Below are 21,050 nucleotides of genomic sequence, written 5' to 3' on the forward strand. Positions count from 1 at the left end.
TGAGTTCACCCAGCAGTTTGTTTGTGAGTTAATTAATTTTGGCGATAACGAGAGGTGAGTCAGGGCGCATGCGCGGTTGTTGAGTGTGCCATCACGACGATGGCGGCGGTGCCGACGGGCCGCTGCCCGGGGCTCGGGGTGTTGGTGGGCAGCTCTGGCAGGCAACGTCCGAGGATGCAGCAGAGCTTCGCCTGTAAAATTTGTGGCTTGAGCCGCCGGCAGACTTTCGGCGTAGTCGTCGGGTCTTTGCAGGAGCTGCTGGCCAAAGGTATGGACGGCCTGTGTTTCCGCAGCGTCTTCCGCGCCCTGCGGGGATCTCCCTGAGGTCGGGTCCCTGCCCCGGAGCCAGGATCGGGCTTTATCACAGGCTTATGTAACGTGACACTTGTTGTTCTGCTGCAGCAATGCAGTTAACAGACGTACAATTACTATAAATTACAAAAGTAAATAAATAGTGCAAAAAACAAGGAATAATGTTGGTGGACTGTTCAGAAATCTGATGGCTGAGGTGACGAAGGTGTTCCTAGATTATTGAATGTGGGTCTTCAATCTTCTGTACCTCCTCCCCAATAGTAGTAACGTGAAAAGGGTGCCTCCTGGATGGGGAGGGTCCTTAGTGATGGATGCTGCCTTCCTGAGGCACCACCTCTTGAAGATGACCTCAGTGGCAAATGTAGCAGACAGCAGAACAAGTGGGCAGCCTGCAACAGGTTGCAGTCAACACAATGTAGATGCTAGTGTATCTTGGGGGATCGGCGGTGGAGAGGGTCAGTAGTTTTTAATTCCTGGGTGTTAATGTGTCAGATGACCTGTCCTGGGCCCAGCACATAGATGCAATACTAAGGAAGGCACACCAGTGTCTTTACTTTCTAAGAAGCTTTGGCATGTCACCCAGCACCAACAAACTTTTACGGATGTACTGTTGAAAGTATCCTGACTGGTTGTTTGATGGTGAGGTATGGCAATTGCAATGCACAGGAACATAAGCTGCAGAAAGTAGTGAATTCAGCCCAATACATTACAGGCACATCCCTCCCCACAATCGGCAGAATCTACACGAGGCATTGCCTCAAGAAGGCAATATTCCTATTCAAGGATTCCCACCCCAGCCATCCAGGCTATACCATCTTCTCTCAGCTACCATTGAGCAGAAGGTACAGAAATCCCACACCACCAGGTTCAAGAACATCTACTTCCTTTCAACCATTCGGTTCTTGAACCAATCTGCACAACCCTAATCGCTACCTCAGTATAGCAATGCAATGATCACTTTGCACTACAATAGACTTTGTTTTTGTTTTGTTCTAATTGTGTTCTTTCTTGGAAAAATTGTGTGTATTTTATGTTTAATTTGTGTTTTTCTTGTGAATGCTGCTGCAGATAAGTTTTTCTTTGCACCTGTGTCAAAATCAAGTTTATTGTTTACACGTGACAATAAACTTGACCTTGACATAGGACCTGGGCCTGGCCGTTCAGCCCCTCAACGGTTCTGCTGTTGCATTGGATGGTGAGCTAATTCTGTACACTCTGCCACTTTGCTCATATTTCACAAAGTGGCAGATCACATAGATGCTTACTTCCCCAAACAATCAGAAGGGTAGTAGAAATTTGAATTAAAAATTGGCTCATTGGGGGAAGGTGAAGAGCAATGTTTGACATTCATTTTGACTGAAAGCATCGTGTTCCTTCTCATAATTCTTTAATGGCCTGGACTTGAGTTTATTGGCCATGGTTAAGAGATTTGTTGATCATACTAAAATTGGCGGCATGGTCGATAAGAAGTCTGTATCCTGCAGAGGTCAGTTTGGTGAGCACTAAAGAGTCATAGAATGAGAATTGTAAAGATATCAAAGGAGTCTACTGAGTCTTTGCCAACTTTAAAGCAGTGTAATTCCATCAGTCCCATTCCTTTGCTCTTTCCATACAGCCCTGCAAATTAATTTCTGAAGTGCTGATCCTATTACTTTTTGAAAGCCTTGATTGATTATGTTTCCTCTACCACAATAGACAGTGAGTTGTAGATCATAACTACTCTCTGCATCCTTGCATCTCTTATCTTTTGACCAAAATTTTAAATTGATGCACCCAGTCCATGATCCATTCACTAATGGTTTTCTCTGTTTACCCAAGTCAAACATGTCAACAAAAAAATTCCTCAAACATGGGACTGGTATAGTGCATCTCCTCCTCTTTCTTTAGTCCTTGCAGATCTTTCCAAAAGAGTAGTGAAAATAATTGAGTGGACTACTCCACATTTGACCTAACCATGATTTTATAAAGGTTTTGTATCTGGTGAATGGCCCTTTCACTGTAAACATAAATTATAATTGTAAATATGAATGACATGAATAAAGATTGATCTATTATGGGCCCAAAACTACATGAACGTTGTAGCTATGTTTACTGGAGTAAGGGTCAGGATAAATGAGACTCGTGCTCAAATTCTGACTCGGCAGCTGGAGAACTTAAGTTCAATTAATTAAACAGGTCTAGAATGAAGAAGTAGAATAGGTAAAGGTGGGCATGAACTTGCATTATAGAGACATATCAGCTTCACTAATGTTCTTCAGGAGAAAAATTTCCCATTCTTTTCAAGTTTGGCATTTATGTGACCCTTAGCCCTGCAGCAGTATGACAGACTCATGAATGAACAAAATATAAAGACACATAAAGGTTGCCCTCATTTGGAGTCTCAAGTCTCAGACTTGCTTGTAAAGTAATAATATTGCCGATGCTTTTTTTCCCTTCAGAATGAGATATTGACAATGGTGCCTACTTGTCTTATGTAATGAAATTGCTATTTGAAATATAGATTTATCAAAATTCATGTGTATGCAGAATGGTCTAAAATGAAGAAAATCTTTGATTCTTTACCAGCCTTGGAAAAGGAGTGTCATGATGCTGCCATGATGACAGATTTTTAAAAATCATTTTCAAACGTATAGTGCGACAAGATTTTTTAGCAAAACCTATTAAAATATATTTAATTAGTATACATACTAAAATGTGATTTCTGTAATTAGTGTTTATATGTTTTTAAATGTTTAGGAATTAATAAACTAGGGCTGGATAAACGTGGTGCACAATGGACCTGTACAGTTGTGCTGGAAGAAGATGGGACAGCTGTTGATGATGAAGACTATTTTGAGCAATTGCCAAAAAACACAAAGTTCATGATCCTTGGTCCTGGTGAAAAATGGATTTCACGTAATGTTGGTAAGCTGCTCTTTGGAGGGGAGCTGCAAGCATATAAATTATGTCGTGGTAACATCACAAAGAATTCTGAAAGGACCTGCAACTAGATGGTTCTGACTTCATTTCAATGGTTCTTTGAATTATTGAGAGCAGAGAAAAACTTAAGGTCCAGAATTTAGTCATAATAACAACATGTGAAGTGTTAAATGATGAGGAGGGTTTATCCAGTAAGTAAGAAAGAAAGGCTTGCATTTCTAAAGCACTTTCAGGATACGCCAAGCATTTTAAAATACTTTACAGTCATTGTTTTAATGCTGCAGAGCTGTTTATTTAGTGGTTATTATCAGATTTTTTTGTGGGAATAAATTATCTATGTAATTGTAATGTAGGATGAGGGATAAATATTTGCCAGGTCGTAACTGCATCTCTGCAAAATACTTCCATAGGATCTTTTATATGTGCCTGACCACATTAAATCCAAAATACAACTACTCCATCTGTGCAGCACTCCTTCAAGGTTGCACTGAAATGTCAGCCTAGAATTTTGCACGAGTCTTAAGTCAGATTTGAACTTATTAGATTCAAAGTCGGGAGCATGAGTACTACAGATTGAGCCTAGCCTGCAAACTGTGCCAGTTGTAGGTTGATTCCGCTATTAGCATTCAGAAAAATGCACACTGAGCTCCATGTCTCGGGGTTCTCTGTTCAGGCTGCAGATTTCACCCTTTCGTAGTCAGAGTCATAGAGAGATACAGCATGGAAACAGGTCCTTCGACCCACCCAAATCCATGCCGACCAACAACCATCCATTTACATTTACCTTACATTAATCCTTTTTATACTCTCCTCCCATTCTCATCTACTCCTGCCAGATTCTACCACTTGTTTTTGCGTTGGGGCAATTTACAGTGGCCAGTTAACCTACCAGTCTACATGTCTTTGGGATGTGGGAGGGAACTGGAGAACCCAGAGGAAACCCAAGCAATAACAGGGAGAACGTGCAAACTCCACACACAGCACCAGAGGTTAGAATTGAACCCATGTCTCTGACACCATGAGGCAGTGGCTCTAATAGCTGCACCACTGTGCCTGCTGCCCTTTGTCAGCACTCAGTGTGGACATTCAGCAGCTGGTCTGCACTGGCAATTTGTGCCTAAGCTTGCTACCTGGTTTATCCCAATACCATTCGGATCTCCCATGTGCTAGATGTAGAATTATATTCCATTTACACCATTCTGCCACCCAAGCTCAAAACAGCAACCTGTAATAATTCCTTGGCATCAGCCCTCCTAGCAATTGTTTAAGAACACCAGTGTGTGCTTGGAGCTCCCAGTCACAGGAACTAGACTGGAGCAGACCGCACTCATTTCATTAAGTAACTTGCAGCTATTATGCTCGGGATAAAATTTATTTAAGAACCAGCTACACCTTGGAATGGGAAAGCTGCTGAACTGGAAGAGTAAAGTAAGGCAAAGGCCATTTTTCATCCAAATCCTATCATGCCCAGATTTTCAATTGCTTGAATCTCCTTTCAACCTCACAATCTCAATCTCATTTCAACTTCACCCTATTCTACACTACTGCCTGCTATCTAGCATAATGCTGTTAGTTTGCCTCTTATTTTGAGCATTAACATAATCTTCCAGTAAACACTCTCACCCACAGAAATGAAGTTGGTCTTCGGTACAAGAACTAATGCTGATATTGGTGATTCGAGAGACTGTGTGGATTACGCTGGGAGTTCCAGTAATTGGAAAATCCTTGCTAATCGACTTCGACAGAACTTGGCCCAAATTATTACAATGTCTGAGTCTGACTTGCAGGTAAGAGAGAACGGCTTAGTAAATTTATTGTAGTATACAATGTTTTTTTTCCACAATTGTGTCAGTTCTGGCTTACTTAGCTGAAGCATGCCCTGAACCTAACGTTTTTCAAGTTATTTTTAGAGGCATTTACAGTATTGGTGACAATCGAAGGGATCGGATATTTTGGAGATGGCTCCATTCTAACTAAAAATCAACCAGACCTGAGCAGTATCTGGAAGCCTACTATGGGTTGTCTACAGCATGCAATAAGGGAAGGGATAAAGAAATTCTACAGAAAGTTTATTTGCAGAAAATTTACATTATTTATCTTGTAACGTTATTGCCTGAATGGGGTAATATGTGAAAGGGATAAAAGAACGTAAAAAGTACAGCCTAGGAACAGGCCCACCATCTCTGTGTTGACCATAATACTTTCCGGTTGTCAAAATGCCATAACTCACTTTGCCCAGCTAAAAGAACTGCCTGTAGTGAAAGCAAATTAACAGAGTAGAAACTTCCAGTCAACATTTCCAGGCTAGTTTCTCCCTACCTAGCTTCTGGGAAGCTCTTTGAATGAGTGACAGCAAATATTTTAACCATCTAGAAGGAAAGGAGCACATGTATTCCTTGCAACATAGCACACCAAACAATTGCACCCACCACTTTCTTTTTTAAATTAAATAGTAGCTTGTCTCTACTTGCCTCAGTTCTACATCCTTTCTTTCACCTGTGGTAGATAGGCAAAAATGTCTGAAGAATTTTCTAGGTAATAATATTTGGGCAACATGCAGGATTGCTATTCCTGAATGGACACAACTACAGTAACTTGCTGATAACACAAGTTTTGACAAACTTGATAAGTGATCAAAGTAAATGGCAAACCAAAAATTGGTTGAGCTGTTAAAGATATTTGTTAGTAATTACAATAATGTTCTTTTATAAATTTAGACTCAAGAAAAGCCGTTTGCGATAAAATTCAGAATGCTGGGACTTAGTGAGGAAATGAAATGCATTCTCTCCCAGACCAATATCCATCCAAAATGGGGTGTGTCATGGTGACATTTATTTCCATCAGCCATTTAACAATCTCCTGGGAGGGGCAGAAAATGAAGGAAAGCTGTTTAAGGTAGCCAAATGTTTCTTTCCCCAGTGAAGAAATGTGTCGAAGACTTAATTCACTGATTAGGCACTCAACTCATTATCTGAATCTTAGTATCTTTTACTGCTAAGACTTCATCAGGTTGCTTTAATGAAAGTCAGCAGGAAACCTTTATTCAGTTCTTCTAATCCATTCTAGTGATTGACTCTGAAAGGGGAGAAAGAATCCTGCCATTGAATCTCATTCTTATTTTGTACTAAACACTCAGTTCATGGAATGCAGCCTGAATTTCATGACCCAATTTTTCCAGTTAAGGATGAACATGTTGGAATTGGTGCTGAAAATTAGGACATAGCTTGGGCTCATTGGGATTCTAGTTTCTAATTGCTTTTGCCTATAGTCTTGAATTTTAAGTAGGTTAATTAGAAAATTCACAGCTTTCAGTGTATTGTTTCATTGTATATTAGACACTGATAGATGCGCCATCTGCTGAGCTGGCAAAGGAATTGGGGGTAACTTCAGATAACGCTGAAGAAATACAAGACTTCCTGCAACGTGCTCTTGATACTAGTGAGGATCGTCGTCAAGCAATTGAGCTGTTAAAGCTATATCGGAATGTGTGTGAAAAAGATGGTTAGTATGATCTATGATTGTCGTAACAGATTTTTCATCAGTTATTTTTATTTCTAATTTATTTATGTATTCACATTTGACAATAATATGGAAAAAAAATTGTATCTCTATATTAATCTTTTTAATTTTAAACAATTATTACTTTGTTTAATAACTTTCTTGCAGAATGGCTGTGCTGCAGGATGTTTTACTCTGCTCTGCGTTTGAGAATTCATTCAGCATAAGATGCTGTCATTGTTGAATATTTAGTTTAGTTTGCTACTTGGTTAAATACTGTCCCAGGAAAAATAGCGCGCAATTTTCCTTCGGTGTCTGGCACCAAATGCATGTAAGAGTGTCATTTGCTATAATCCTAAAAGCATTTTATTCCATGCAGACCTGAGTATAAAAGACAGCCAAAAAAAATTGCAAGAAAATTATTTTGCTTTGCTCCAACAACCAAAATAAATTACTTCACTGGGGTCTCTGATGAGTTAGCTATCCAAGTTAGGGCAGGTGTTTGGTCTGAATTTAATTTATGGGAATGCTAAAATATTCTACTGAACTTGTATTGTAATCATAAGATCTTCTGCTTTGGGATACCCAATTTAAAATGCAAGTCGTCTGAGTTCTGAATCCTGTAGTGCTGTTGAGAAGACCCTGAGGAGTACATTCAAGAAAAGAGTTATCATTCCTTGCTGTAAATTTCATTATGGCATTATTCAGATTCATCTTCCTCCTGACCTGCAAGTACTGAGAGTAATTAAATACGCATCTACACCATTCTACCACCCAAGCTCAAAACAGCAACCTGTAATAATTCCTTGGCATCAGCTCTCCTAGCAATTGTTTAAGAACACCAGTGTGTGCTTGGAGTTCCCAGTCACAGGAAATGGACTGGGGCAGACCATACTCATTTCATTCAGTAACTTGGAGTTATTAGTAAAAGCTTGGGATAAAATTTATTTAAGAACCAGCTACACCTTGGAACAGCTGCATAACTGGAAGAATAAAGTAAGACAAGGCCATTTTTCAATTCAAATCCCTATCGTGCCCAGATTTCCAGTTGCTTGGATCTCCTTCACTGGTACCACAATCTCAATTCAACTTCACCTTGTTCTATACCACTGCATGCAATCTAGCACAAGACTGCTAGTTTGCCTCTTAATTTGAGCATTAACATAATTTGCCAATAAACAGTCTCTCTTCTTTACCCACAGGAATGAAGTTGGGCTTGGATACGAGAACTAATTCTGATATCGGTGATTCTGTAGACTGTGTGGATTACACTAAGAGTTCCAGTAATTGGAGAATCCTTGCTAATCAACTTGAACAAAACATTGCCCAAATTATCACAATGTCTGAGTCTGACTTAAGGGTAAGAGAGAACAGCTTAGTAAATTTATTGTAATATATAATTTTTTTGCCACAATTATGTCAGTTATGGTTTTCTTAGGTGAAGCGTGTCCAGAGCTTAACATTTTCACGTTATTTTTAGAGACCTTATTACAGCAATAGTGATAATCAAAGGGATTGGATATTTTGGAGATGGCTCAATTCTAACTAAAAGTCAACTAGACCTGACCAGTACCTGGAAGCCTACTATGGGTTGTCTCCAGCAATCAGTAAGGGAAGGGATAAAGAAATTCTACGGCAAGTTTATTTGCAGAAAGTTCACACACTTTAACGTGTAAATCTTTCCTTGTAACTTTAATATCGGAACGGGGTAATATTATGTGAAAGGGATAGAAGAACGTAGAATAGTACAGCCCTGGAACAGGCCCACCATCTCTATTCTGACCATGATATTTTCCATTTGTCTAAATGCCATAACTCACTTTGCCCAGCAAAAAGAACTGCCTGTACTGAAAGCAAATTAACAGTAGAAACTTCCAGTCAACAATTCCAAGCTATTTTCTCCCTATCTAGCTTTCCATGTCTGGGAAGCTCTTTGAATGAGTGACAGCAAATACTTTAACCGTCTAGAAGGAAAGGAGCACATGCATTCTTAGCAACATAGCACACCAAACAATTGCACCCGCCGCCTTTTTTTAATTAAATAATAGTTTATCCCCACTTCAGTTCTAAATCCTTTCTTTCATCTGTGTTAGATTGCAAATTCTTCAGACATTTTTGCCTAGGTAATAATATTTGGGCAATGTGCAGTACTGGTATTCCTGAATGGACACAACTACAATACCCTGCTGGTACCACAAGTTTTGGCAAACTTGATAAGTGATCAAAGTAAATGGTAAACCTGAAAATTGCTTGAGCTGTTAAAGATTTTTTTTAGCAATTACAATAATGTTATTTTCTAAATGTAGGCTCAAGAAGAACCAGTTGTGATAACTTTCAGAATGCTGGGAATTAGTGAGGAAATGAAATGCATTCTCTCAGATCAGTGTCCATCCGAAACCGGTTGTGTCATGGTGACATTTATTTCCATCAGCAGCCCACCTGCAACTAAATGATCTCCTGGGAGGGGCAGAAAATGAAGGAAAGCTGTTTCTTGCCCCAGTGAAGAAATGTGTACAAGACTTGAACTGATTAGTCACTCATCTGGTTATCTGAATCTTAGTATCTTTTACTGCTAAGATTTCATTAGATTGCTTTGCTGAAGATCTACAGGAAATCTTTATTCACAGATCTTCTAATCCATTCTAGTGATTGACTCTCTGAAAGTGGAGAAAGAATCCTGCCATTGAATCTCACCCTTATTTTGTACTAAACACTCAGTTCATGGAATGTAGCCTGAATTTCATGACCCAATTTTTCCAGTTAAGGATGAACATGTTGGAATTGGTGCTGAAAATTAGGACATAACTTGGGCTCATTGGGATTCTAGTTTCTAATTGCTTTTGCCTATAGTCTTGAATTTTAAGTAGGTTGATTAGAAAACCTATAGCTTTGATTGTATTGTTTCATTGTATATTAGGCACTGATAAATGTGCCATCTAATGCGCTGGCAAAGGAACTGGGGGTAACTTCAAAAAATGCTGAAGAAATACATGATGCCCTACAACGTGCTCTTGATACCAGGGAGGAGCGTCGTCAAGCAATAGAACTACTAAAGCTATATCGGAATGTGTGTGAAGAAGATGGTTAGTCTCACCTATGATTAATTCGTAACAGATTTTTCATCAGTTATGTTGATTTCTAAAAATTTGCGTCTGACTCCACATCTTTGCAATAATATGAAAACAATAGTTTGTACATCTGTATTATCTTTTTAATTTTATTAAAATGATAAAATTAGCACTCTGTACTAATCCAATGTAACTGTCTACTGAATTGACCTGTACGATCGGTATGTATGACAAGTTTTTGGTATGACAAGTATGACAAATAATTGGTATTGGTTTATTAATGACAAGTGACATTAATAAACCAATACCAATTATTTAACTTCCTTGCAGTAAGACTGCAATGTTTTATTCTGCTCTGCATTTGAGAAATCATTCAGCATAAGATGCTGTCATTGTTGAATATTTGGTTCAGTTTACTACTAAGTTAAATACTGTCCTAGGAAAAATAGCAAAGAATTTTCCTTTAATGAAAAACACTATGATGTTGGTGGAACTCCGGATGCTGCCTGGCCTGCTGAGTTCCTCCAACATCATAGTGTTTTTCATCTAGATTCCAGTGTCTGCAGTCCTTTGTTTCTCTAATTTTTCTATAATGTCAAGCACCAATGCGTATAAGAGTATCATTTACTATAATTCTCAAAGCATTTTATTCCATGCAGACATGAGTATAAAGACAACCAAAAAATGTTGGGGGGGGGGGGGGAATATTTTGCTTTGCTCTAGTGACCAAAATAAATCCCTTCCCTTGGGGTGTCTGAGTTAGCTATCCAAGCTAGGGCAGGTGTTTGGTCTGAATTTAATTCTCAAGAAAGCTAAAATATTCCACTTAACTTGCATTGTAATCGTAAGATCCTTTCTTCTGCTTTCGGATATACATTTGAAATGAAAGTCATCTCAGTTCTGAATCTTGTAGTGCTGTTGAGAGGACCCTGAGGCGTGCTTTCAAGAAAAGAGTTATCATTCTTTGCTGTACATTTCATCATGGCATTATTCAAATCCATCCTCCTGGCCTGCAAGTACTGGGAAAGAGTAATTAAAACCACCTGTTCCATAATCTGAATTGATATCCACACTACCTATCCTAACATCTGACATACTTGAACTGTGGAGAAGTCCTGGCTTTGTAGAAATGTTGCTCAGCACTGTTACTGCAAAAAAAATGATGTAGACATTGGGAGAAACGTTTTTAAAACAGTTTTCTCTGTTTCATATTGTGTTCTTATGGCAATTATTAAAATATGGATACCACTTCTTTCCTAGATTCAACGCTTGCACAAAAAACTGAAGTTGATAGTTTTGATGCAGTGACCAGTCAAACTACCCAGCTGAGTCAACACATAATTGAAGTCCTGAGGAAGAAATCTTGTCCAGAGCTTTCCTTATCAACCAGGGAACTACAGGTACAATAAACTCACTTGCATGGTTCTAATAGATTGAATTCTACATTTTATATTTTGTCTGCACTAGATCCATGAGATTTGTACGTCTCCACTTCGATGTTTGATTTGCTGTTAGTAGGAAACATTCTGTGCTTTGAAATTAAATCCAGATGTTGGAAATGGCAAGGTTTTAATTTCAGTAAACAAATTTAATTTAATGATAATCACTGTTGATTTACTACTCTCTGGCATTTTTTTCATTTTGAGCAGAAGAGCTGTTGTATGGGATTAGGTTGGAGAGCTATTTTGAATAGTTGGCATTGTCATGACAAAGGGTATTGGTTAGATAGAATGAAAGAGTGCACTATAAAGCTCTGAAATTCCCTGATTAGGCCAGAGTTGCTGTACCTCACTTGTAGATATGGAAGGAGATTGTGGAAGTCATGATCCAGCAAATTTGCAGACCAAGGAATTCAGAATTGCTAATCTGGCTCATTGAGTCATAATAATTAAGTGTTACTTCCATTTAACATAAAACTTCCAAGAAACAACAAATGACTTTAATATCCTCACTAGCTCCCACTTGCAGAATGGGATTTATTAATCTGATTGCAACATATATATTTCTAAATTCTTGCAAGTGCTCTTTATTCATTGATTCATTGAATATGACATCTTCAGGAGGTTTTCAAAGAAAAGCAAAGGAATCTAACATCGGCTTTACAATGTTCCACTGCGAAAGTTAAGAAGTTGCAACAAGACTGTAAGAAGGAATTTGAGAAGCGCTCGACCACCGTGGACTCTCTTGAACAACTGAATAAATATTCTTCAAGGAAAAGAAAGCTGTGAAGCCTGGTGCAGCAAGCAACCAAAAGTACGTTTGAAATCTGCCACTTAAATAGATTTCCTCCTTGAAAGTAGATGCTGAATTTCTTCTTTACCCTTTCCTTATTGTTCTTAAAGATTGCACGGACAGGGTGATTTACAATCAATGTATATTTCTGTGTAGTAATTGTGATAACTGAAATGTAGGTGATATTTTGTGGTGTTCATTCTCTTGATAATCCAACTAGGTTTGTCCTCAACAGTCATGAATATGTATCTCATCATTTGTTCACCTTTATTTTGTAAATAATGCTTGTTTTAGTCTGTCTTGTACTAAACCAGTGATTCACCAGTTTAAACCCTAACAGCATGAGTTAACTGTACGCAATGGCATGTTTTTTTTTCAAAGGGTGAAAATTGAATTCTCATTTTCCACTTCTCCTGCCCCCCCACCCCCAGCTTATCTTTGTAGGCTCTTCACCATCTATTACTGCTTTTTAAGATATTTTGGAGGACATGGAGAAACTTAAGCAAAAAGTGTGAATGCTATTACGAACCAGCAACAAAAGAAACACACTGAGTCATAATTCAGTGTTTAAAAACTATTTTATTAATCACTACTTAAAATAATAATACAAAAAAAGAAGTAAAAATGTTAGTATGTTAGAATTCAAAAATGGTAAACCTTGAACATTAACCCCAAAACTAAACTGTGTGTGTGTGTGTGTGTGTGTGTGTGTGTGTGGCAACGTCCCAAACGCCACGTCCAGGAATGCTTCTTAAAGTTCAGTTTCGCAAGCCATAAGGTGAAACATGAGCAAAGGTTTCTTCCACAACCACCGTTGTCTCAAGATAAGACGTAGATGTAGAGACCATAGGGAGAGTAATTATGAAATCCAAATGTTCCACGATGGAACCCAAATGACATTTCAGTGTTTACTCGGTAGTGACTTCCTCACCCTGAAAAGCATCCGACTCGTGGTCGTCCACACAAATACTTGTTTCCTTCTACAGGTCAGCAACAAAGTGAACTCCACCGGATTACTTCCAATTTCAATACATGGATTTCAGTGGCAGACACAGTTATTGTTTCTCATCCATCGATAGAGAAAGCTAGCAGGCTGGTGTGTCTCTCCCTTTTTTTCTCTCTCTCTCTCTCTCCCTTCTGACTTCTTCAACAATGTCATTACGTCCTTTATCTTCTATTGACGTAAGCACGCCACACACACACACACACACACACACACACACACACACACACACACTCTATCTTAAAGGGACTTTCACCGAGTCCGTAACAATGCAGATGATGAGAACTCAGCTGATCGTTAGTATATTCTAGTTCAAGTTTATAGTTGCTGAATTGATGTGCAGACTGGAGCCTGACCTAGATTAATAGTGAAAGCCAAGAGCACAGATTAATTGCAAACATCCACCAGTTCTTTCACTTGCTGGGCATTACACCATTTCCAGTGGACCACCAGGTGCATTAAAACTAAAGCCAAGAGCAGAACGTGCAAAACAACCTCCTGATTGTGGTAGAAAGGTGCACACGAAGGCAGTGGCATATGATGGTGTCAAGAAAGTGCTTTAAGTGAATCTATGGTTCCATTAGAGGAATGGTAAAATTGATGTAGAGATGGTGTGGATTTTTGTTGGAACATGAAGAATTTAGATACTTGACTACCCAGCATAAGCAGTGCTGGTGCCTCTAGAGCGTACAATAGGCCATGATGATGGTGCACAGTCTTATTGCCTTTTTTTTTTGTCCAAACCTGAAAATGTGCCACTGAAAGTAATAATCAATTGCCTGAGCCGCAAAGACCATTTCTCTTGCCGCTCCATAATTAAAGGCAGTGGCTCAGCAAGATTCTGTTGATATTTACTGCCTTTTTCCCCTCCCCAAGAAATCATTCTTCATCCATGAGCTGGGCTGTATATACCAGGAATGTAAGTTAAGAATTAAAAAGTCATGAGTGAGGAAGGAGGTCAGCAGGAGTTCCACACACCAGAAGAGCTGAAGTTTTCCAGTGTGTTACCCTTAAAAGTTTTTGATATAAAAAGTATATCTGGATTAAAAAGAGTTTGATTTGGTTCTAGAGAAGGAATATTTTGAACGATGTGTTGAGAACGCTGCATACCACTTCTTTTGAATGTACCTTTGTATTGTGATCATGAGAAGCTGTTCTGCAATGGAGCTTTAGGTTTAATGTATGTGGTGGCTGAACTTTATTTTGCCTTTTATTCAGTGTCCGTGTGCCATATTCCAGCAGTGGAAATGGAATAGAGATCAGAACATAAGGAAATAAGAGCAGGAGTCGACTACACTGCCTCAGCCCTGCCTCACCATTCAATATGATCATGGCTGATCTGCCCCAGGCGACATGACCTCTTCTGTGCCTATTCTCCGTGGCCCTCAATTTCTAGATCTTTCAAAAATATATCTGTCTCTTTAAATACCCTCACTGATCTTTTACAGCCTTCAGAGTAGAGAATTGCAATGATTCACTGCCGCCTGTGAGAAACTGTTCTTGTCCACCTCAGCTTTTAATGACTAAACCCCTAATCCTGAACTATGACCCCTCATTTGAAGTTTTCCCACTAGTGGAAACATCTCGACATCTACCCTGTTGTGCCACTGAAGTAATCTCTCGTTTCAATAATGTGAACTCCAAAGAATATAGACCTAATTTCTTTAGCAGTTTGTGATAGGGCAACCAGGAATTAGCCTGGTGAAGTTCATTTGAGCTGCCTCCAGTGCCAGTATTAAATAAGGGGAGCAGGAGCTGACTTCTCTCTCCATGATTCTATGCTCTTCCATCTCCACCACCTACGCCCCTCCTCAGAGCATTTTTCCATGCAACTGCAGGAGGATGCAACACCTGCTCATGTATGCCTTCAAACCATCCAGGGATCCAAACAATCCTTCCAGGCGAAGCACTTCCCCCTATTTAGCCATTCACTTTCACTATGTGATCTCCTGTACAATGGAGAAAAACACAGATCGGTGGCTCCTTTACAGAACATCTCCGTTTAATTGGCAAGAGTGACCCTGAGCTTTCAGTTTCCCATCATTTTAATTCTCCATCTCGTTCGCATGCTGACTTCTCTGTCTTTGGCTTCCAACATCATCCCAGTGAAGCTCATAGAACAGGTTCACATCTTCTGGCAACGTACACAAAATGCTGGAAGAACTCAGCAGGTCAGGCAGCATCTGTGGAGGGTCAATGTTTCGGGTCAAGACCCTTCAGGACTGGAAGGAAGAGGGCAGAAGCCAGAATAAGAAGGGAGGGGGAGGAGCACAGGCTGGCAGGTGGTGGGGGAGGAGGGGGGAATGAAAGGGAGTGATGTAAGGAGGTGAGAGGTGATAAAAGAGGCAAAGGGCTGGGGAAGAAGGAATCCAGTGGGAGCGGGCAGTGGACCATGGAATAAAGGGCAGGAGGTGGGGAATGGGTGGGGGAGGGGAAAGGGTGAGGGGGCCACAGGAGCAGGGAAAAAGTGGGGGTTGGGGGGAGAGGGGCGGGGTTACTGGAAGTTAGAGAAATGGATGTTGAGACCATCAGGTTGGAAACTTCCAAGGTGGAATATGAGGTGTTCCCTAACCTGCGTCTGGCCTCAACGTGGCAGTAGAGGAGGCTGTGGACAGACACGTCAGTGTGGGATGGGGAATTGAAGAGGGTGGCCACCGGGAGATCCTGGCTTTTGCGGCGGACGGAGCGAAGGTGCTTGATGAAGCGGTCACCCAATCTGCATCAGGTCTCACCGACGTAGAGGAGGCTGCACCGAGTCGGCTCTTCAGTCAGAGCCAGCCACTTCAATGCCATGTGCTATTTACTTCGGAGCAGCTAAGTGTTTTCTCTGTTTATCACTTTTATTAGGGTTTTTAGATGTAAGGGTTAGATTTTTATAAGTTTTTTCTAAGTAGTCGAGTGGGGGCTGGACTGCGCAGGCGCGGCGTGGGCAGCTTAAAAAGCAAACAGCCTATAGAACGGGCAGCGTTGGAGCGGGCAGCGGAGTGAGTGGCAGCAGAGTGTTCTGGGCTTTGGCTCAAGGGGCTTCGGCGTGAAGGGGCAAGGGGGGTAAGTAGCTGGTAAGTAGGTAAAGGCAAGGTTTACCTGTTGTTCATTATAGATTTGTAGGTGGGACTAACTAGGGAAAAAAGAAAGGTAGTCAGATGGAGGACATGGTAGTGTGCTGCAGCTGTTTGATGTGGGAACTCGTGGACCTTGCTGCGGTCCAAGATGGCCACATCTGTAGTAAGTGCTTGAGGCTGGACGAACTTCGGCTCAGAGTTGATGAGCTGGAGTCGCAGCTACAAACACTGCGCAGCATAAGGGAGGGAGAGAGTTATGTAGACACGGTGCATCAGGTGACAGTCACCCCCCTTAGAGCAGGTACATCTGAGGTTCAGGAGGCAGATCGAATGGTGACTGTCAGGGGAGGGAAGAAGAAGAAGAAGTCAGGCAGGCAGACAGAGCAGAGAACCCCGGAGGCTGTTCCCCTCAGTAACAAGTTTTCTGCCTTGGAAGCTGTTGAGAGGGATGACCTGCAGGGGCCTAGCTGCAGTTACCAGGTCTCTGGCACTGGGACTGGTACTGCTGCTCAGAAGGGAAGGGTGGGAAAGAGACATGCGGTAGTGATAGGGGACTCGATAGGGGAACAGATAGGAGGTTCTGTGGCAGTGAGCATGAATCCCGGATGGTATGTTGCCTCCCAGGTGCCAGGGTCCGGGATGTCACTGATCGGGTCCACAGGATTCTTGAGCGGGAGGGAGAGCAGCCAGAAGTTGTGGTCCATATTGGCACCAACGACATAGGTAGGAAGGGGGATGAGGTCCTGAAGAGTGAGTTCAGGGAGCTAGGCAGAAAATTGAGGAACAGGACCTCAAGGGTAGCAATCTGGGGATTGCTGCCAGTGCCACGTGATAGTGAAGGCAGGAATAGGAGGAGGTGGCAGATAAATGCGTGGCTGAGAAGCTGGTGCAGGAGGGAGGGTTTTAGATTTCTGGATCATTGGGATCTCTTCTCGGGAAGGTGGGACCTGTACAGAGAGGACGGGTTACACCCGAACCAGAAGGGGGCCAATATCCTTGCGGCGAGATTTGCTAGGGTGGTTCGGGAGCGTTTAAACTAGTTTGTGAGGGGGAAGGGAACCGGAGGAGTAGGTCAGAGGAAGAAGGGAATGGGGAAAAGTTAGATCAAACAGGTAGAGAGGATTTGGGGAAGGAGAAGCAGAATACAGGCTATAAAAGTAGTAAGGTAGATGGACTGAAGTGTGTTTACTTAAATGCAAGAAGTGTCAGGAATAAGGGGGATGAACTGAGGGCTTGGATAAGTATGGGGGACTATGATATCGTGGCTATTACTGAGACGTGGCTGACATCAGGAGAGGAGTGGATATTGAATATTCCTGGTTTTCGGTGTTTTAAGAGGGATAGGGAAGGGGGGAGAAAAGGAGGAGGGGTGGCGATACTGGTCAGGGACACTGTTACGGCTGTGGAAAAGATGGATGTTGTAGAGGGATCATCTCTAGAGAGTATGGGTGGAATTAAGGAACAAGAAAGGAGCAGTTACTCTACTAGGAGTATTGTATAGGCCCCCTGCTAGCAGTAGAGATGTAGAGGAGCAGATTGGCAGGCAGTGTTTGGAGAGAAGCAAAAATAACAGGGTTGTTATAATGGGAGACTTCAACTTCCCAAATATAGACTGGAACCTGCTTAGTGCCAAAGGCTTAGATGGGATGGAATTTGTTAAATGTGTCCAGGAGGGATTCCTGACGCAGTATGTTGACAGGCCGACTAGAGGGAATGCCATGTTAGATCTAGTTTTAGGAAATGAACCGGGACAGGTGAAGGATCTATTGGTGGGTGAGCATTTGGGGGACAGTGACCAATGCTCCATAACCTTTAATATTGTCATGGACAGGGACAGGTGCAGAGAGGACAAGAGGTTTTTCAATTGGGGAAGGGCGAACTATGAGGCTATAAGGAGAGAACTTGAGAGTGTAAATTGGGATGTCCTTTTTGAAGGAAGATGTACCATGGAGATGTGGTCGATGTTCAGGGATCTTATGCAGGATGTTAGGGATAAATATGTCCCGGTGAGGCAGAGAAGGAATGGCAGGGTGAAGGAACCGTGGGTGACGAGAGAGGTGGAACGACTTGTTAGGGAGAAGAAGGGAGCATACGTGAGGTATAAGCAGCAAGGTTCAGACAGGGCCCATGAGAAATATAGGGTAGCGAGGAAGGAACTTAAGAAAGGGCTGAGGAGAGCTAGAAGGGGACATGAAAAGGCTTTGGCTAGTAGGGTTAAGGAAAATCCCAAGGCCTTTTTCAAGTACGTGAAGGGTAGGAGGATGGCTAGGGTAAAGGTAGGTCCGATTAAGGACAAAGGTGGGAGAATTTGCCTGGAGGCGGTGGAAGTGGGAGAAGTTCTGAATGAGTACTTCTCTTTGGTATTCACCAGGGAGAGGGGTCTTGATGATGTGGAAGGGAGTGCTGGTAGGGCTAATGTTCTCGAGGTTGTAGATATCGAGAGAGAGGATGTGTTGAAGTTGTTAAATAATATTAAGACAGATAAATCTCCGGGGCCTGACGGGATTTTCCCCAGGCTGCTTCGAGAGGCTAGGGAGGAGATTGTTGAACCGCTGGTAAGGATCTTTGAGTCCTCGTTGTCCACGGATATGGTGCCAGAGGATTGGAGGGTTGCGAATGTTATCCCCTTGTTCAAAAAAGGTAATAGGGATAGGCCAGGGAATTATAGACCAGTGAGTCTCACGTCTGTGGTGGGTAAGCTGTTAGCAAGGATTCTAAGGGATAGGATTTATGAACACCTAGAGAATCATGGACTGATTAGGGACAGCCAGCATGGCTTTGTGAAGGGAAGATCTTGCCTCACAAGCCTGATAGAGTTCTTTGAGGAGGTGACCAGGAAGATTGATGAGGGCAGTGTGGTCAATGTGGTTTACATGGATTTTAGTAAGGCGTTTGATAAGGTTCCTCATGGTAGGCTTCTTCAGAAGGTCAGAGGCCAAGGGATCCAAGGAAGCTTGGCTGTGTGGATTAGGAATTGGCTTGCATGTAGAAAGCAGAGGGTTGTGGTGGAAGGAGTGCCCTCGGATTGGAAGGCAGTGACTAGTGGTGTCCCGCAGGGATCGGTTCTGGGACCTCTACTTTTTGTGATATTTATAGATGACTTAGATGAGGGGGTGGAGGGCTGGGTTAGTAAGTTTGCGGACGACACTAAGATAGGCGGTGTTGTGGATAGTGTGGAGGGCTGTCGGAGCTTACAGAGGGATATTGATAGGATGCAGAGCTGGGCTGACAAGTGGCAGATGGAGTTCAATCTGGAGAAGTGTGAGGTGGTACACTTTGGAAGGACAAACTCCAGGGCAGAGTACTGGGTAAATGGCAAGCTACTTGGCAGTGTGGAGGAGCAGAAGGATCTGGGGGTTCATATTCACAGTTCATTGAAAGTTGCCTCACAGGTGGAAAGAGCAGTTAAGAAGGCCAATGGGATGTTGGCTTTCATAAATCGCGGGATTGAGTTTAAGAGCCGCGAGGTGATGATGCAGCTTTACAAAATTCTAGTTAGGCCACACTTAGAGTACTGTGTTCAGTTCTGGTCGCCTCATTATAGTAAGGATGTGGAGGCATTGGAGAGGGTGCAGAGGAGATTTACCAGGATGCTGCCTGGATTAGAGAGTATTGAATATGAGGAGAGGCTTAAGGTGCTAGGGCTTTATTCACTGGAAAGGAGGAGGATGAGAGGAGACATGATAGAGGTATATAAAATACTGAGAGGAATAGATAGACAGTCAGCGCCTCCTTCCCAGGGCACCAATGCTCAAGACGAGAGGGCATGGCTTTAAGGTTATGGGTGGGAGGTTCAGGGGAGATGTCAGGGGGGAGGTTTTTCACTCAGAGAGTGGTTGGTGCATGGAATGCACTGCCTGGGGTGGCGGTGGAGGCAGATACATTGGACAGGTTCAAGAGCTTGTTGGATGGGCATATGGAGGAGTGTGGGATGGGGGGGATATGCGGGAGGAAGGGGTTAGGTAGTGTGAGGGTGGTTTGATGGATGGCACAACACGGTGGGCCGAAGGGTCTGTTTTGTGCTGTATGGTTCTATGGTTTCTATGGAAGTCTTTCCTGACATCTGTAATGGGGGGAAACCCAAAGGAATGAAATGTGTAAAAATACAACTGGTCATTAACATCCCTGCTTGTGTTCACTGCTGACGATCAGAAATGAATTCCTTCACTCTCATTAATTTACTGAGGGTTAACCAATGTCCCCTTGTCTTCCTATAGCAAGGAACCATACCCAGCAGAAGTCATTGTCATCCTGAAGATGGAACAATCATTGATGGAAGCTGCCTGCAAAATTTCTTAAGCAGTAGACTTTCAAACCTTTCCCACTTATCGGTTGTAAATTTAATTATGTTAAAATGTCAAAACACTGTGAAAGAACCCTTCCTAACTTTAAATTTAATGCATTAGCCAGCAATACTTGCACTCTTATAATTACAGTTAGTACTTCACATTGTGAAGGTGCATTAATATTTCTAAAGAGATTAACATTTTCAGAATTGCATTTTACTTTTTATTTTTACTAGTTCTATTCTTTTTTTAAAAAAGCTGTTAAAATTCTTATTTTACTGTTTATTAATTAGATTTAATTCAAAGTAATTAAATGTAGTTAATGTGGACCTGTAGCTGCATCATCTGCTCATTAAGAACCTTTTAAAAGCATCTTTCAAAATTAACAGGTTTAAATGGAATAAAAAATACCTTGATTATAGATAATTACCACATACACTCCTGGCAATCTCTGCTATTAACCCTTCAAGTTCTAGTGAATTTTCAAGTGGACTAAACAAGCGGTAATTTATAAATTGACGGACTCAGCATTTGGGTGGAAGTGTACACAAAGCTTGAGTGTAGTCTCCTGTTCCAAACTGCACCAATAACCTTTCACAATTGCCAAGATGTAGCATGGAACTTTGGGCCAGAGTCTGAGCATTGCAGGTAGTCTCATTTCCCCCACCTC

At 41.7% G+C, this 21,050-nt stretch overlaps 1 protein-coding gene across 1 annotated transcript; it reads left to right on the forward strand.

Moving 5' to 3' along the window:
* Positions 1 to 91: 91 nt before the first annotated feature.
* On the forward strand, positions 92 to 20,709 carry dffa (DNA fragmentation factor, alpha polypeptide). Its single transcript, XM_052039590.1, has 9 exons — positions 92 to 268; positions 3,049 to 3,216; positions 4,861 to 5,018; positions 6,567 to 6,732; positions 7,932 to 8,089; positions 9,647 to 9,812; positions 11,058 to 11,197; positions 11,858 to 12,050; positions 20,312 to 20,709. The coding sequence occupies exons 1-8, from the start codon at positions 100 to 102 to the stop codon at positions 12,023 to 12,025; spliced, it is 1,293 nt and encodes a 430-aa protein (XP_051895550.1). The 5' UTR covers positions 92 to 99; the 3' UTR covers positions 12,026 to 12,050; positions 20,312 to 20,709.
* Positions 20,710 to 21,050: the final 341 nt, after the last annotated feature.

This window comes from Pristis pectinata, chromosome 26, assembly GCF_009764475.1.
Source record: "Pristis pectinata isolate sPriPec2 chromosome 26, sPriPec2.1.pri, whole genome shotgun sequence".
NCBI classification, from domain to species: Eukaryota; Metazoa; Chordata; class Chondrichthyes; order Rhinopristiformes; family Pristidae; genus Pristis; species Pristis pectinata.